Source organism: Pteronotus mesoamericanus, unplaced genomic scaffold (genome assembly GCF_021234165.1).
Source record: "Pteronotus mesoamericanus isolate MK-2021 breed Mesoamerican mustached bat unplaced genomic scaffold, CSHL_Meso_final contig_25, whole genome shotgun sequence".
NCBI classification, from domain to species: domain Eukaryota; kingdom Metazoa; phylum Chordata; class Mammalia; order Chiroptera; family Mormoopidae; genus Pteronotus; species Pteronotus mesoamericanus.
The window spans coordinates 19466501-19485696 of NW_026555105.1; the positions used below are offsets into that span (position 1 = coordinate 19466501).

General features: G+C 47.3%; 1 protein-coding gene across 1 annotated transcript; it reads left to right on the forward strand.

Annotated features, from left to right (window-relative positions):
• SUN5 (Sad1 and UNC84 domain containing 5) lies at positions 1–19064 on the forward strand. The gene is given in 14 exon segments (XM_054574153.1): positions 1–86; positions 506–564; positions 787–858; positions 1830–1896; positions 2905–2966; positions 6145–6194; positions 7515–7549; positions 8176–8284; positions 11189–11267; positions 12191–12306; positions 12890–13057; positions 13578–13664; positions 14647–14853; positions 18891–19064. Coding segments are annotated over 14 exon segments (1371 nt in total).
• The last annotated feature ends 132 nt before the right edge of the window (positions 19065–19196 follow it).

The following is a 19196-nucleotide window of genomic DNA, read 5'->3' on the forward strand; positions in this document are numbered from 1 at the left end:
ATGCCACGGTTCCCAAGGAGCCCCAGGGACCCGTGTGACCCACCTGAAGATGTGGCCCACCCCTGCAGGACTCCCAGGCCCAGGAGGTGAGGACAGCAGCCCTTCCCTCTGCCTAGCCCTTCACAGTTTACAAAATGCTGCCCCTCTGCCTCCTCCTCCTTGGAGGTGAGCAGGCATTACCCCCTGCACTTCACAGATGCAGCAACTGAGGTCAGAAAGGTTTGACAGTGGTTTTTCTAAAGTCCCCCGGCCAGGAAGTGGTGGAGCGGTCATCCTTTCAGCCTGCGTTTCTTGAGCTCCTACTGCGTGCCGGGCACTGGGGAGAGTGCTGGCAGAGTGCAGTGATGCACCTGGTTTGGGGTCAGTACTCCTGGTCTGTCCCTGATTCAGAGGCTGGTGGTCTTGGGTAAACTTCTCTGCAACTCAGTTTTTCAGTCTGGAACATGGAAATGCACCATGTTCCTTGTGAATTGTAAAATGTTTCTGTGACTCTTGGCAGCCCCAGGGTCGTCCAAAGAGGCCGGAACCCCAACAGGATGACAGAGGAGTCCTTGCCAAACATGAGTAAGCAGTGGCGGCGGGGAGAGGGGAGAGGCAAGCCCTGGGGTCTTTGTGGACAGCAAGGGACTGAAGCTCAGAGATGTCAGAAGGGCAGCCCAGGGTCACCTGGTCAGAGGCAGGGCATGCAGCAAGGACACTGGCACCAAGCTCTAGGATCTTCCCAGCTAGTGGCAGGCACCAGGTCCCAAAGGTCAACAATGACATAACCACCCGTGTTCTCTGCAGATAATTCCTTGCTGTTGCCGATTCTCAACACCTCAACCCCAGTCCTGGCTCAGTTCATACTGGGATGTATATGTACGTATATACAACCGCCTCAGGCCAGGCTGGCCTGGGCAGGTAAGGCCTGCACTGGGTTGCAGGCGAAGGAGGGAGCCGCAGGTTGAGCTCTCGAGTTCTTCCCGTCAGAGGTGTCAGGGGTGCCATTCCAGCCAGGATCTCTTTAGTGGCTGGAGAGAGGGAGTGGAGGGAGATGTGCTGTTTGGAAGAGGAACTAACTGCCAGCCCTCCCCTACTCTGACACCAGCCTGGCCACCGGGTCAGGAGGACACTGGGGAGGTCATGGGAATGGTCTGATGCAACTCACCCTCACTTCAGACCACCTAAAGGTCAGTCGTCTACTTCTGGGTTCACCCGCCCACCCTTCTACTTATTCACCCACAATGTCGTGTATCCAACCATCTGTCCACGTATCCATGTGTTGTAATACCCATGCATCCCATTATTTCCCTCCATTCAACCATTGACTGAGTCATTCATTAATTCACCCATACCTTTATTTGTTAATATTCCATCCATCCAGTCATTGACCCATCCATCCACCTTTCCTCTCATTCTCGCATCCTCTCAGCCATCTTTCTATTCATCCATCTTCCGTTCGTTCCATCCATCTGTGTATCCTCCCACTGACTCATCCATCCTGATTTCCTGCTTTTTGCCAGGCTCCACGCTGGGCAGTGCTGGGTACCCAGGAAGAACCAGACAAGGACCATGTCCTTGAGAAGCTCCCAGTGTCTAGGAATGGGCATTCACACAACCCAGGCTCTTTTTGTGCTCCTGTGTCACTATTAAGCAGTACTCACCTATAGAGCTACACTCACTCCACACTGGCTCTTACCCATAAGCAGAGCGGGGCTGCCCTGGGCTCAACTTGCATGTTGAGGGCGTCTCCCAGCTCCAGGGTGACCTCAGCCCCAGGAGAGTCAGCAAGTCATTGCAGAATAAGAACAAGGGTGCAACTACTCCCTGGTCTTCTGTCTCCTCTGCAGCCTGGATCACCTGCCTGGCCTCCTTCCTGAGGACTCAGGTCCACCACATTTTATTCAATACCTGCAGGTGAGCAGGGCAGGTGCGGGAAAGGTAACGGGGGCTAGAACCATGCAGCTGATGACTATGGCAGCCCCCTCCCTGCTTTGAACCTCCCCTTGATCTCCAGACCAGATAAGCTACCCTACACCTGGTTTTTATCAGATTCCCTCGCCCCAGAACCTACTGTGCCTCCCCATTGCTCCATCACCTCGGCCTGCAGCCCTCTGAATCCTGCCCCACCCTTTCTTCCAGAGCTTCCCTCATTCTGCTTCCAGCTGCGGGCCCATTGGGTCAGCAAGGCTAAGCTTCTCACTCCCTGGACCCACTCTTTTTATTCCTACTTCCACACCTTTGCTGTTGTTTATGGTGGTCCTGGTCACTGCCCCCCAAATCTGTGAACTGCAGTGGGTACAAGCACCAGGGAGCTTGTCCAGAATCTCCCCCAGCCCCCACCCCAGCCTGGAGGTCGAAAGCCATGAGTGGCGATCCCAGCTCTGCTGCAGGCCTGGAATGTCGAGCCTGTCTTTTCCCTTTACCCTTCCTGCCCCTGCAGACTCCTCTGGATTCCTGCAGAGCTTTCCATCTCATTCACTCACTTGTTTTCATGCTAAATATTTCCGTAATGCTTACTCCGGGTGCAGCCTTGGTCCCCAGCACTCACGAGCTCCCAGGTGGGTGGGTGGGGAGCAGACACCAAAAACAGCATGAATGTGGGGAGTGTGAGTCTGGAAGTTATAAGAAGAGGGGACATTTGAGCTGAATTCTGAAGGATGCGTTCACCAGGAGAGAAGGCAGGAGGGAACAAATATTACGTAGGGGGAGTGATGAGGACACGATGGCCACCATGAGTTGATCTCTGATGGCCCCAAATGCTAGGGTAAGAGCTTTCTCTCTTCTGTGACGTTATGGAGCCATGGAACATGGCCAACATCTTGGAAAGGGTGTTGCTGTCCAGAGAAGGACCCTCCCCTCAGGGTGGGAAAGAGCCTGTGCAAAGCCCTGCCTCACCTTGATCGCTGCTTCCCTGTCTCCCAGATGCAAGCTGCTCTTCCAGAAGCTCATGGAAAAGACAGGCGTCCTGGTCCTCTGTGCTTTTGGTGTGTTTCCCAGGGCCCTGCCCCATACCGGGTGGAGGTATCCCTGGCTCTCACCTATCTGGGGAGGGAAAGAGTGAGGGCTCTGGCACTGCCTAGGTGACACTGGGTGAGACACTGCCCCCCTGTGAGCCTCAGTTTCCCCATCTGTCTAATGAGTGTTGCTGTGAGGGTTAAATGAATTGATGACCAGTAAAATTTTTTTTAAGCTTGGAAAACTGTAAAGCTCTCCCCAAACCATGTGACGGTAATTATTACCCCCCTCTCTGGGTTTCTGTGGCTTCCTTCCAGCCGCCACCACTGCCTCCCCCATCACAGCTCTGCCTCCTCAAAGTATCCTCCCTCCCCTCAAGGGTAAGGGGACAGGGTGGCTCCTCGAAACTCCCAGAAAACAACCCAGCAAATAAGATTTTTTAAAAAAATAGTATCTTCGAGATACAATTCACATGATGCCATAAAGATCACCATTTTAAAGTGTGTAATTCAATTGTTTTGGGTATATTCACAAAGTTGTGCATTTATCACGTCAAATTCTAGTACTTTCACTACCCCAAAAAAGCAACTCCCAGTCGCCCCCCAGCCTCCCTGCCTCCAGACCTAGCACCACTAATCCATCTTCTATCTTTATGGATTTGCCTATTCTGGGCATTTCCTATAAATGGAATCATCCAATATGTGGCTTCTTTCACTTACAAGTTTTCAAAGTTCACCCATGTTGTAGCATATATTAGCATTTCACTCCATTTTATAGCTGAATAAAAAAATGCACACTTTGTTTGCCCATTCATCTGTTGATAGATAGTACAGTTTCGGCTTTTTTTGGTTGTTATTAATAATGCTGTTATGAATGTCCCTGTAAAATTTTTGTGCAAACATGTGTTTTCAGTTCTCTTGGGTATATATCTAGGCATAGAATTACTGGGTCATATGATAATCCTACGTTTAACTATCTGAGGAATTGCCAAGCTGTTTTCTAAAATGGCTGCACCATTTATGTTTCTTGCAGCAACATATGTGGGTTTCAATTTCTCCACATCCTCAGCCACGCTTGTTATTGTCTTTCTTATTTTAGCCACCCTAGCGGATATAAAGTGGTATCATTGAGGTTTTTATTTTATTTCTCTAATGATTAGTCATGGTGAGCATCTTTTCATGTGCTTATTGGTCATTGGTATATCCTCTTTGGAGAAATTTCTTTTCATGTCTTTGCCTATTTTTATTTTTTTTTTAAAGATTTTATTTATTTATTTATTCTTAAAGAGAGAGGAAGGGAGGGAGAAAGATATGGAGAGAAACATCAATGTGTGAGGGAAACATCAATTTATTGCCTCTTGTACATACCCCACATGGGGACCAGCCCACAACCCAGGCATGTTCACTGACCGGGAACTGAACCAGTGACTTTTCACTTTTCAGGACAACACTCAACCAACTAAGCCACGCCAGTCAGGGCTTTGCCTATTTTTAAGTTGGGTTATTTGTCTTTGTATTGTTAAGTTGTAAGAGTCTCTTACATAGTCTGGATACAAACCCCTTATCAGATATATGATTTGCAAATATTTTCTCTCATTCTATTGGTTGTCTTTTCACTTTCTTGATAGTGTTTGCAGCAAAATTTTTTAAATTTTCATAAAGTCAGTTTATGTGTTTTCTTTTGTTATTTGTGTTTTTGGTGTCATAGCCATGAAGATTTACTTTCATGTGTTCTTATAAGATTTTTATAGTTTAACCCTTATATTTAGGTCCAGTATCCATTTTTGAGTTAATTTTTGCATATGGTGTGAGGTAAGGTCCAACTTCATTCTTTTGAATATAGATACCCAGTTGTTTCCACACCATTTATTGAAAAGTATGTGCTTTTCCCCCATTGAATCCTCTTGGCACACTTATTGAAAATCATTTGATCATAAATGTGAGAGTTTATTTCTGGATTCTCAGTTCTATTTCATTGACCTATATGTCTGTCTGTTTGCCAGTACTACCCTGGATTGATTGCTATAGCTTTGCAGTAAGTTTTGAAATCTAGAAGTATGAGTCCCCCAACTTTGTTCTTTTCAGGATTGTTTTAGCTATTGTGGGTCCCTTATATTTTAATATGAGTTTTAGAATCAACTTTTTCATTTCTGTAAAAAATAATATATCATTGGGAGTTTGATAGAGATTGCACTGACCCATAGATGAATCAATAGGAAGTACTGTTAAGTGTTTTTAAAGTATTAACAACATTAAGTCTTTCAGTCCGTGAACATGGCTGTCTTTCCATTATTGATGGATATCTCTATGTCTTCTTTAATTTATTTCAGCAACGTTTTATAGTTTTCAGAGTGTAAACTTGTACTTCTTTTATTAAACGTATCCTAAGTACTTTATTCTATGAGATGTATTATAAATGAAATTGTTTTAATTTTATCTTCAGATTGTTCATTGCTAGTGTTTAGAAATACAATTGATTTTTGTATACTTATCTTGTATTCTGCAACCTTGCTGAACTCATTTATTACTTCTGATGCTAGGCAACACACACAGTCTTGAATATTTTAGGATTCTACATGCAAGATCATGTCATCTGCCTTTTATTTCTTTTTCTTGACTAATTGACCTGGCTGGAACCTCCAGGATAATTTTACATTGAAATAGCAAGAGCAGACATCCTTGACCTGTTCTTGATCTTTGGGAGAAAGCATCCAATCTTTCATCCTTGAGTATAATGTTAGTTGTGGGTTTTTATAAATGACCTTTATCATATTGAAGAAGTTCCTTTCTATTTCTAGTTTGTTCAGTGTTTTAATTTGAACTAATAGGCTTTGAAGGCTTTTATTAATGGCTTGAGCAGTAGGATTTCAGGCAACACGGATATAAAATACTTGGGAGACCACCCTCTCTTCTTCTCTTCACCAATTGTCCCCAGTAAGATTGGGACAGGGGAGGGAGAAAAGACATGGATTATTTGATTTATGTGAGACACTTGGCATATGTGATATCATTTGGTCATGAAATGTTATTGTTATTATCCCATCTTACAGACGAAGAAACGGAGGTATACAGAGATTAACTTCTCCCAAAATTGCAGAATGGTAGTAAGGGTCAAAGTTGGGATTTGAACCCAGATGCCTTAACTCTAGACCATAAGCTCTTAACATTTCATCTTAAATGCCTCATCCTCATTACTCTGACCCCACAGGATTCTGGATGTTTTCTATGCACTTACCATCCAAAGTGCAAGTCTGGCAGGTAAGTGTGTGCTCTCTTCAGGTCCACTGCTGACTGTTCTTGCCCCAATGTCACCTCTGTAAGCTCCTCTCACTGTTACCACACCTGGACCCTAATCAGTTTCTGACTCATCCCAGCTCCAAATCTCTGCCTTTCCTATGCCACTCACCTGGAACACATCTCTCCCACCAAAATGTGACTTTCAAAGACAAGATATAACATTCTTTCCTCCAGGATGCCTCTCCTCTCACTCACTCCAAGAGATAAGCCATTTCTTCTTTATCAAGGCCCCCACATAAAGTGAGATGGTGAGGACAGGGAACATATTTCTCTCTCTACTCAAAACAGTTTGTTCTGCTCAAATAAGATAAGACCATTTTCTTTGTGGTTCCTGGGGTGGAACGAGAAGGAAATCAGTGACCAAAGTTCCCTGAAGACAGCAAAGAGTCTCAGAAGGCCTAGAGAGGAAGGGGACCTGATAGACCTGTCCCTCCCTTTTTTCTTCCCCTTTATGAACTCCTCCATCTCCTTCAAGATCCAGCTAATATGTCACCTCCTCCAGAAACACCCAGGCAGAAGTGGTCACATTACCTTCTCTCCTCCCATAATTTTCTGTAATCATGAATGTAATCTTCTGTAATCATGACTATTTTCCCAACTGTACTGGCAGCCATCAAAGGCAAGGCCAGGTCTTATTCATTCCAGCAATGTCTACCTCAGGGACAAGCACAGGAATGACACCATCAATGTAGGATGACAGGATGGCCACATGGGAGTGTGACTGGAAAGAGAATAGATGGGAGGATGAAAGTAATGAGTGTAGGTGTTGGGGGAAGTATTTGGGGGATAGATGGATGAATGGAAAAAGTACATGGATGAGAAAATGAATAGATAGAAGGGCAGATGGAATATGTGGGTAGGTAAATGGATGGATGGATGTATAAATGGGAGAGTAGATAGTTGGGATGATGAATGGATGAATGGATGGATGGATGGGATAAACAGATTGATGAGAGGGTTAATGGATAAAGTAAGGTAGATGGATGGGAGTATAGATGAATGAGGAAGGTTGGATAAATGGAGAGGATGGAAGAAGATAGATGGATGGGATGGTGGGTGGATGCAGTGGTAGGTGAATGTGAATGTGGATAGATGGATAGATAAAAAGGAAGGTAAATTGGATTTTGGATAGATGGTAGGTGGGAAGATGGGTAAAAGAGTAAATAAGAAAGTAGAAGAATGGATGGATTTATGGTTGTGGGAAAATGGGTGGATGAAGATTTATTGGACCCAGATGAAACCATCTGAAGGACATCTCTTGCTTCCTCAACACCCCACCAGGATGACAGTATAAATAGTCCACTGCAGAGCTTGAGGTAAGAAGAATCTGCTAAATAGTTCTATTATAACCTAAAAACCAGAGCTATAGCTAGGTTCTCATATATGTGCTGCCAAAATGAACACCTATAGCCAGGTTCTGGGATGTATCGACTAACGATGTGGGCTCTGAAATCAGACAAACCTGAGTTTAAATCCCTGCTCCTTTACTCCCTACCTAGCTAATCTTATGCAAGACACTACCTCTCTGGTCCTTTGACTCATAATTTATGAAACAAGGCATGACATCCATTTGCTCTGGGTAATTACAGATGTTATAGAAGATATAACCTGTCTTGAATAATTCCTAGTTCATAGTTAGTGCTCAGCAAAAGGTGGCTGAGAAGAATTTTAATCAAGATATCACCTGGCAGCAGTATCCTTCATTGCAGACAGAATACTCAAGAATATTTGGAAGGAAGGGGCTGGGTTAAAGAATATTCCAAGCAGAGGAAAAGTATGAGTACTATTTTAGACATAAGAACACGGATATGTCCATGGATGGGCCCAAGAGAATAGAAAAATGTAAAGCTAGTTTTTAATGGGCTGACTGGCAAAGGTAGAGCTGAGAGGGACAATAGCATCACAAATCAGTCATTCCAGGATCTAACTCCTTCCTTGTAAGGATGTACCAGGAGAAGGTGCGACATCACACTGGGGAAATCCAGGACCTCCGCGGTAACATAACCCAGCTCATTGCCAAGCTCCAGGAAATGGAAGCCATGTCAGATGAGGTGAGATGCTGGCCCTTCTGCCCCAAACACCTAATTTACCTGTTCAATGCCCTGTTTCCTATATCCCAAGTTTTGGTGGAACATATTCCCCAATAACTTCCCAGAAAAACAAGTGAAATAAGAGGTACATTTATTTTTTTAGAACTTGCACGTTTGAAAATTACTTTATTACACCCTTACACTTGATTGATGGGACTGATAGTTCAGTTGGGTATAAAATTGTTTCCTCTGAGAATTTTGAAAATGTCCACTATTGTGTTCTGGTTTATACTATTGTTGTTGAGAAGCATAATGGCACTTTTGTTATGTCCTTTGAGTATGGTCTGTTTTTTCATCTATGGGAGTGTGTAAGATATTCTCTTTATCCTCAGTATTCTATATTTAACTCATTTGTGGGGTCCAAATTTATCAGATCTATGGATTGATGTTTTTCAATAGTTTTGGAAAATTCTTAGCTATTATCTCTTAAAATATTTCTTCTTTCTTCTTACCTGTCTCCTCTCCTGGGACTCCAATTATATTTACACTAGACCTTTAGAACGTGTTCAACATAACTGTTGTACTATTAATTGGTTGGTTGGTTGGTTAGTTTGTTTTTCATTCTTTTTTCTGTGTGTTTAAGTTTTTTCTATTTTTCTATTTCTATTTCTTTAGGTTAACTAACAATCCTTTATTATGTTCTGTCCAGTTTACTGTTAAATCTTTCCATTAAGTTCTTAATTTCATATATTGTATTGTTTAGTTCTAGAATATACATTTGATTCTTTTTCATATTTTAATTCTATGGTGAAACTTTCCAACATTTCATCTGTGTTTCCCATCTTTTCCTTTATTTTATTTAATATACTGGTCATAGTTATATTAAAATTGTCTGCTAAATCCAATATCTGAATCATATACGGTCTCCTTTTATTGTCTGCTTTTTCTTTAAGGTATCAATTATATGGTCTTGCCTCTTCATGTCTGGTAATTTTTTAGTGTTTTCTGGACATTGTATACAAAAGAACTGTACATGTGCCAGATAATTATAACTTCTACCAGTGGCCGTTCCCCCTTTTCTTTGTAAGGATGATGAAGTGCATTGATCACATCTGTGTAGATGTGCATTGAGCTGGTTCAGACCTGGAATGCAATTTTTATAAGATTTAGTCAGAGGTTTTCAGTTTGACCCTTTAGCCTCCCACCCATGCAGCTTCTAAAATTTGGTAATTGTCCTGATGGGAAAGACCAACCCTATGTTTGAGGCCTCTGCAATTTCCTATTCTCTTTCCTGGCCCTGCACAAATGCAGTTTCTGACCCCAGTTGCAGACTGCCCTGCCAGTGGCAAGCTTGGATTCTCAGCTTCAAATTAAGCCCAAAATTGGTTTAGTGCCCCCAGATGAAGTGCAGCTGTAGCCACTCAGTATTAATTCACCACTCCTTCTAGAGAAGTAGTTCTCAAAGTGTGGCCCCACACTAGCAGCATTGGCATTACCTAGAAAAATGTTACAAATTCAAATTAATTGGCCCCGCCCAGACTTACTGAATTATATATATAGTATTAGGATGGGAACTAACTTCTTTGCACCTCAGTTTTCACACCAACAAAATAGTCATAATCACTGCCCTGTAACACCCTAGCTATTACTATAGCTACTGCTGCCACATAACAAACCACCCCAACCCCCGGTGCTGCAAAACAGCCATTTTATTATGGTTAGAGAATCTGTGGGTCAGGAGTTCAGGTAGGACACAGTAGGGATGGTTTGTCATTGCTCCATGATGTCTGGGGCCTCCCCTGGGAAGACTTGAAGGCTGGGGGTGATACGGCAGCTGGGCCAGAAGTCACCTGAGGATGTCTTCACTCACATGTCTGGAGGTTGATGCTGGCTGTCAACTGGGAACTCAGGGCTGTTGACTACAGCACCCAAACGTGGCTGCTGCATGTGGTCTGGGCATCCTCACAACATGGCAGCTGACTTCCAAGAGTAAGTGTCCCCAGGGAACAAAGCAGCGCTGTACCACCTCATAGACTTGGCTCAGAAGTCACAGAGCATCACCCCTGCTGTGATCACAGGCCCACTCAGACTGGTGAAGAGGGGACTTAAGTCTCATCCCTTACTGGGAAGAATGTCAAAGTCACATTGAAAGACGAGGGTGGAATGGGAGATCTTGTTGCAGCCATTTTTGGAAAATACAACCCGGCAAAGCTGTGAAGAGTCTCATCAAAATTTCAGCTGGCATTTATTGAGCACCTACTGCTAAGCGCTCTACAGTCTTTATCTGGCAGTGGAACATAGTGGTTAAGAGCCTGAACTCTGGAACCAAACTGCCTGGCCCTGCCGCTTATCAGCTGCATGACCTTGGACAAGTTATCCTTTTGTTCTTCAGGATTCTCTTCTTTAAAATGGGGATGATAGTAGTATCTATTTCCTAGAGTTGCTGTGAGGAACAAAGAGTAAATGATACTGAGGTGTCCTGGCACATAGTAGCAACTTCATAAGCCTTGAGTCTAATCCTCACAACAATGATTGTCATCTCATCTTAGAGACGAGAAAATCAAGACTCAGATGGGCAGTAACTAGCCCAAGGCCCCACAACAGTAAAGGTCTTTCTGATTCCAGGCCCCTGCCCTTAACTTCACTGAGATTCCATTCCCACATGTGACACCCTGTCATGAAGGCTTTGAAAACACTGAGTAAACCCAGTGGATGAGGCAGGGGCGGCTCTGCGTTGCCTGGGCTTCCTCACAATGCAGTGGTAGGGTGATCCCCTGCGTGGACCAGCCACAGGTTCCAAAGGCAGGGGTAAGCAGTTAGGGGCAGAAGGTGTTCTGCAACTGCCTGTAACTTGTGTGAACACACCTGTGGACCATGATCTGTAAGAACATACCAGTGCACAGCTTGTGTTTTCTGCCTCTCCAGCAAAAAATGGCCCAGAAAATAATGAAGATGATACAAGGAGACTACATTGAAAAGCCAGACTTTGCCCTAAAGTCTATAGGTAGGTGATCCCCTCCCGCAATCTGCTCACCTCAAGTTTTCTCGGAAACTCTTCAGAGGGTAGAGTTCAGCTCTGATCTGATGCACCCTCTGCTGCTGGGCGATTCATCCTCAGAGTTAACCTCCGCTCCCCAGCTGGTATTCTTGCTACAATTTTCAATTTTCTTTAATGGGGGTCTGACGTGGGGACGGGAGGCCCTCCACTACCCCTCCACCCACACACCGTCCTCCAACCTAGAGGTCAGCCTGGGGTTGGAAAGTCTGGCCACATTAAAAACCAACACAGGCCCAATTACAGTTGACAACTGGTACTGTAGAAAAATGAAGCAGGTGGCTGGGATAGAGGGGACCTGGGCAGAGTTGGGGGGCATTTGGGTTGAAACCTGGAGAGGAGGAAAAAGCATTTCAGACCAAGGGAACCAATGTGAAAGGTGGCCCTGTGAGAACAGGGCAGGAGGGGGGCGGGGAAACACACCGGGAGGAGGTTAGGTGGAGCCAGCAGGGAGAATTGCCTCTGCCAGGCAGCCACCAGATGACCCAGGCACCCTCAGGCCCAAGGAGATGTGGGGTCAGAGGGCACCAGCTTAATGGCCCAGGGTCGGAGTTCCCTCCTCTGGGAAATGGGTGTGATAATAGCCATCGTCATGATAATGACATAAGTGAGCGCTGACTCAGCGCTTTGTAGTATCAATTCATTTCAACCTCGCGACAATCCTATGAGGTGGATGTTATCTATCATTACTTCTATTATTGTTACTATTATTATTCCCATTTCCCAGAGAAGAACACTGAGATCCAGAGAGGGCCAGTGACTCGTCCGAAGTGCACTGGGCACAGAGTCAGAGCCCAGTCAGTAAGGGTCCTGCCACCAGGCAGAAGTCGGGGCTGCTCGGCTGAGACCCTCCCATCCTCCACCTCCCACAGGAGCCTCCATTGACTTTGAGCAAACGTCAGCCACATACAACCACGACAAGGCTCGCTCCTACTGGAACTGGATCCGGCTGTGGAACTACGCACAGCCCCCGGATGTGATCCTTGAGGCAGGGAGAATGGCGGGCAAGGAGAGAGTGGCAGGGGTGTGGTCAGAGGTCTGGGGGTCACCTCGGAAAGCTGAGGTTGAGGGTGAGAGTGAAGGGCATGGGGCTGAGGCTGGGTCGGTGGGTTGATGCAGGAGACAGAGGTGGGGCAGGGGCAGGGGGCAGAGGAAGGTGGTAACTGATGAGGAGGGAGGAGTTGGGGCAAGAATAGGAGGCAAGAACAGACAGCAGGGGCCACTGAGGGGGTGGGCAGCAGCAGGAGACAGGCTCAGGGGAGGGAGAGAGCCTGCTTTAGCACTGGAAGGGACCCCCACCCAACCCCAAAGACTGAGGGTCAGGGACGTCTCAGGGCCCTGAGCAGGCCCCTGCCGGCACTGCGTTGGGCTGAGGGGAAGAGTCACCCTTTTGATTCTGCCAGCAATCAAGGGAGCTTCCTGGAATTGGTGGCGCTCCTGCCAGGCTTTGCAGTCAGGCAGGATCTGGCTCACCCAGGAGGGCAGAGGAGGTCCAGGGGAACTAGGGCAGGGTGAGGAATCCATCCTCACCCACCCACCCAACATAACCCCATTGCACCTGCCCCTTCCAGCCCAACGTGACACCTGGCAACTGCTGGGCCTTCGCAGGTGACCGCGGCCAGGTGACCATCCGACTGGCCCAGAGGGTCTACCTGTCCAACCTGACCCTGCAGCATATTCCCAAGACCATCTCACTGTCAGGCAGCCTGGACACGGCCCCCAAGGACTTCGTCGTCTATGTGAGCACGCCCTGGCAGGGAGCAGTATTTACTTAAGGGACAGCCTCATTAATGGCGGTATTCCAGGCAGTGGTAACCTGCACAGTGCATGCAGGCCAGGGGGGCTGGGTGCGATTTTGTCGAGGCTGGGCATGTCCAGGGTCAGAGTCAGATCGCAGCCTCCAGGGACAGGGGATAAACAACTCTTTTCAGCCCAAGCTTTTCAGAGCCAATTTAGTCCTCAGAGACCACTGAGTCCCATTTCACTAATAAGGAGACCGAGGTCCAGAGAAGTGTAAGGGAAACACCCCAATTCTACAAGTCAATGGCAGAACAGAACGGGACCAGACCCTCAGCTTCCTGACTCCAAGTCAAGTGCCCTTTTCTATCCATTACTCTGTACTGCTGCAACAGAATGGTCCCCAAAGAGGTAGGGAGCTCCCCATCCTGGGAGGTGTGCAAGTCTCAGCTGCAAAGTGTCAGCATTCTCTGAAGGTCCTGCCTGAACCTTGACACTTTCTTTTTGGTTCTGAGTCCACAGGGCATGGAAGGCCCCCCTAAGGAAGAGGTGTTCCTGGGGGCGTTTCAGTTTCAGCCTGAAAACATCATTCAGATGTTCCAGCTCCAGGTACCTGAGAAAAGCTGCCCTGCTGAGCACGCACCGAACACACACTGTGTGCCGGGCTTCACCCAGGACACTCCCGACAGCCCCGGGAGGTGCACAGTTGTCACTAACCCACTTGCCAGAGAAGGAAACTGAGGCTCAGAGTGAGGGAGCCGCTACCCAGGCCAAGAGTGGGACCCTGAGGAGAGCCATACAGCCTCTGGCAAGTCCCCACTTCCCTCGTCTACCCCGGAGCCCCCCAGGGGCGGCAGGTGTTGAGCAGGAGGAGCCCTTTGGGCTAGGAATGCTGGCTTCAGACTTAGCATGTCCATACTGGGAGTCCATTCTCAGCACCTGGTCCAGCCGTAGGTGGGGAAGCCAAGGCCTGGAGTGGGGGGAGCTGGAGAGAGAAGCAGGACTGGAGGGGCAGCTGCTGGAATGGCCGTGAGACTTGGTGGAAGGCCTAGGCTTGGGAGCCAACACCGGCCCAGATCCTGACCCAACCATAAATTTTGTGTGAAATGGGCCATTCCCTTTCTCCCTGGGCCTCAGCTGCCCCTTGTGTAATTCCCTGGGGAGTAGAGCCCCTCCAGTCTCACACAGCTATGTTCCAGGTGCCAGTAAGCATCCAGCTCCAAGATCTCATTTCAGGCTCACGGCAACCATGGGAAGCAGATATTACCACTCCAGTTTTACAGAGGGGGACATCAAAGCCCAGAGAGGGATGGGAGTTCCCTCAGGGTCCCACAGCACTTATGTGCCAGGGCCCCAAGCTGGGACACTTCTCTAATCACAGTGTGCCTGTCTGTCTGACCTCAGCACCTCCTATCCCATCTCAGGCCCTGGGTATCATCTTGCTGTGTGGCCCTTGGACCTGTTCATTCTCCTCTCTGAGCCTCCATTTCCCCTCCTATGAAATGGGTCCCTTCCACTCCCAAACACCCTTCTGGACAGGCAGAGTGGTGTTGTAGGGATGAACTGCCCCCTGTCTGTGACTCTCTTTTAGAACCAGCCCACCCGGACTTTTGGGGCAGTCAAAGTGAAGATATCGAGCAACTGGGGGAACCCGCGCTTTACCTGCCTGTACCGCGTGCGAGTGCACGGCACTGTGACCCCACCCAGAGAGCAGCCTAACTGATCCCCTACCCTGAGACAGATTAAAGTTTATTCTTCATGCCCCAAAGTCTGTGGGTCTTTGGCCCCAAAGAGCGAGGTGGGTTAACATTTGACGTCCAACACCACAATTAGCAATTATTGATCATGCGTTGTGTGTTCAGGCATCCTCATAACAGCCCCACAAGGACCTGTTTCACAGATGGGGACAGTGAAGGCTCTCAGCAACAAAGTGACTTTCCAGCAGTCATTCACAGCCAGCTAACGGCAGCACCAGGATTCAAAGCCAGGCCGTCTGACGCCTGTCCATGAGCTGCCTCCTTTGCTTCAAGTGGAGGTCTGCCCCTGCCCCAGCTCTCTCAGGGCCTCAGTCTCCTCATCGGAACAATGGGACAGGATTATGGCTCTTATACCAGATGAGGTGGGAAATGGGAAATCTCACCCCTGCCCACCTTGGAGTATTTCAACATTGTACAAACGATTCACTGTGTGCCGTTAGGCAGGCCCTCCCTGGACTTCAGTTCTTCCAGGTATAGACATTTATTTTCCCTTTTGTGCACCAACAGACAACATCAACAAAGTAAAAAGGCAATCCACAGGATAGGAGAAAATGTTTGTGAATCATATATCGGATAAAAAATTAACATCCAGATTATATAGAGAATTCCTAAAACTCAATTACAAAAAGCAACAACCCATTTCAAAAATGAGCTATACAAATGGTCAATGAGCACATGAAAAATGCTCAATATCACTGATCATTACGGAAACGAAAATCTAAACTACAATGAGATACTACCTCACACCCATTATGACAGTTACTATCAAAAAAGCAAAATAGTAAAAGGTTGAAAAGAATGTAAGGAACTGGAACCCCTGTGCACTGTTGTGGGAATGTAAAATGGTACCACCACTGTAGAAAACAGTATAGTGGTTCCTCAAAAATTAAAAATAGAATTACCACATGATCTAGCAATCCCCCCTGGTATACACCTTAAGAATGGAAGGCATGGTGTCAGAGAGTTTATTTGTATACCCATGTTCATAGCATTATTCACGATAGCGAAAAACTGTGGAACCAACCAGGTGTCAATCAACAGACGAATAGACAAGCAAATAATGTACACGCAGTGAAGTATTATTCAGTCTTAAAAAAGAGAGAAATTCTGATGTACAAGATGAAAAGAGCTACGGAGGTGGACGGTGGCAACAGTTGCACAACACTGTGGATGTACTTATACAACTAAACTGTACCCTTAAAAAATGATTAAGATGGTACATCTTATGTTATGTTTTACCACAGTAAAAACTGAAAAAGTTTATACTAGTCATGCATTTTGCATTCCTAATCTTGACCATAGCTGAATCCTACCTGTTCCAGTATTTATTTGAGAGCCTGCAGTAGATTCTACTGCCAGAATCTACTATAACTCCCCCCATGGAGCTGTCAGCACAGAGCAGGGCACACAGCAGGTGCGGGGTAAGTGATCACTGAAAACCTCCAGCCCCAGGCGGATGACAGGAGGCCCAGGCCTCTGGGAGGAGGTGACGTTGCCTCTGCGCAGCGCCCCAGAGTCCAGCAAGGTGGCCGAGCTGGAACAGGCATATCCTGGAGCCTGCAAGGGAGGAAATTTGGGTAGGGCAGGCAGGTGGAGGGACTGGCGCAGGTCCAGCTGGGCATTAGAAGGGCAGATAAATTAGAAATGCGTTTGTTTCCTGGGAGGGCACAGTGGACAGGCCCTGCTCTGGTGCAGACTCCGCCCCCCTAGTCATCTGCCAGGCTCCTCACCAGCCCCTGGAACTCTCCAGCACCCTGCCCCACAGCCTGCCCTCCAGGTGTCTCCGGAGTGGGTGGGCTTCAAGGGGTCCCTCATACTCTTGCTACTCCCTGCTCCCTCCCAGAAATCAGCAGACCTAGGAGCCGCACATGCTCAACCTGGCATTATTTCTGTAACTTTTATAAGAACCATTCTTGTCATTAAAAAGCCACACCAGAGCCATGGTCGGGTGGCTCAGTCGGTGGAGCATCGTCCTGTATACCACATTGATGTCTCTTTCTCTCTCTCTCTCTCCCCCCCACCCCCTTTGACCCCTCTCTAAAAATCCATAAGCATGTCCTCAGGTGAGGATTAACAAAAAAAAAGACAAATACCACACTGCCTTGGAACGTGATGCACCAAAAGGTTGAGGATTTGATCCCCAGCCGGGGCGCATACAGGAGGCAAACAAAGTTTCTCTCTCTCTCTCTCTCTACCCAACCCTCCTTCCTCTTTCTCTAAAAATCAATAATTATATCCTGGGTGAATATTAAAAGAAAATAAAATTTAAAAATCCACACCATATTGAGATTAGATGAAAAGCAAACCCCATAGACGCCTACTTCCTCCCCAAATACCCCTCCCAGTCTCACTCCTCCAGCTGTTCTACATGTTGTCTTCCTGTCATTTGTCTTTTAACCTTGTTTAACAGATTTTTTGGAAATTTTTATGTAGCCAAATCAGTCATTTCCTCTCTGGCTGATATCTTGTATATAATGCAGGAAGGGCCTGTACAGTTCCAAGATTATAGCAATATAGTCCTAATTTTCTTCTACCAATTTTATATCTATTATATATAAGGACAGATTGACAGATAATGCTTTTTAGTGCACCCACAAGATTTGGACATAGAAAAATGTTAATGCCTCTGGACTTTAATTTTTGTATGGCGTGAGGTAGGGATCTAGTTTGATTTTTGCTAAATTACTACACAAAGACCACAATGCGATACGGTCACTGAAGAGTTCATCTTTCCTCTGTAGCTTGGAAACAGAGTCAATGCACAGCTTCTGGCCTCTTTACCACTTCACTGAGCCCCTGCCTTGTCCTGCACCAACACCAGACTCCTAAAGATTGTCTAGTTTTGGATTATGTGCTATAGCGAGTCCCTTCCTTTTATTTCTCTGTTTCTCATACATTCTCTTTCAGGCAAACTTTAGAATCAACATGTCAAGCTGAATCTCTTAGCAGTTGGACTTGCACTGGTTTTATGGATTCGTGTATAGAGAATAAATTTCTTGGCCATGTCAGCTCTTCTCTTAAAGGAACATGGAGTCTTCTTTCCATGTCTTCAAGTTTTCTCCTTTAGTATCTTTACTAAAGTGTTATTGCTTTCTTCAAATGAATTTTGCATTTACCTTGTCAAGTTTAATGCTGGATATTTTATCAGTTTCAGGGGGATTGTAAATGGGATCTTTACCCTCATTGTCATATTCTGTGGAGGGAAGTCCAGCTGTTTGATACTCATGCGACACTTGTCCCGCCCCTGACCCCACCGTGTTGAGGGTTCATGCGAACTCTCCCTAGTGTTCTAGAAGGACACTCACATCGTCCACAAGCATTCCATAATGCACAAGTGTGTTCACACCCATCACCTCATCTCCTCCTCACTACAAGAATGGGGCAGCCCCACAGATGAGGACGTTGAGGCACACAGTGGTGAAACGCCTTCCTAAGGTCACACAGCGAGTCCCAGTAGACCTGCAACACCAACCCAGGCCTTCCAGGCCCCGAAGTGCTTGCTGTCCTCTCCAACCTTTCCCACAGACATATCAGGGTCTTGTAGGTTCGGGGGAGCCAACTGTGGAACCGTGAGGGGGAACCAGGATGCCTGGGCTCTGTCCCAGCTGCGCCCTGGGGAGCAGGCTGACCGCCCACCCCCACCGCAGGACCACTGAGACCATCATACAGACCACACAGAAGGGGCAGAGCCAGTAGGTGCCCAGTCCCCGGGGAGCCTTATCCTTCGTGAGGAACACCCACTACATGTGGCACCGCCCCTGCCTGGGTTAGCAGGCTCCCCTTCATTCACCCCAGGTCCTCGTTCCCCTGCCCCATACATGTACCCCCACACCTCACAGCCCCGGTCCTCTGAGGCCAACAGGCCCTGCCCTGGGTTAGGCACTACAGTTCACGGAGCACGTGAACAAGGGACAGGCTCTGAGAGGAATCCAGTCCCCCCCACAAGGCCCACGTCAGGAACCTGACAGCCAGCAGAGGTCAGGGGCCTGCTCCAGCGCAGGAGGGGCTCTTTCCTGGGGCAGTAGCCTGCAGGGGGCAGAGGCTGCCCCTGGGCCTCACTCTCCCACCCTCTTCCCAGGTCTGCAGTGCACAAGGCTGGCCGCTTGCCCACCATTTGGCCAACCCACTGGACTGGAGCAGAGGAGTGGGCAGCCGGCCAGGGGAGGAGTCAGCACTCTGTGGTGACCAGACAGAGCCGGAGGTACAGAGTGCCAAACCGCCCCTGAGGCCCCCGGAGTGGCGCCTCTGTTAAGCCTGCTGGCAGCCCCAGGATTTCAGCTAATCCCATAATCCCTGGACACCAGGCTGGGTAGGGTTGGGACAGGCAGGCAGTGCCTCCGCTTCTCTGAGACTCAGAGATCCCTGGACCGGTGACAAGACAGGG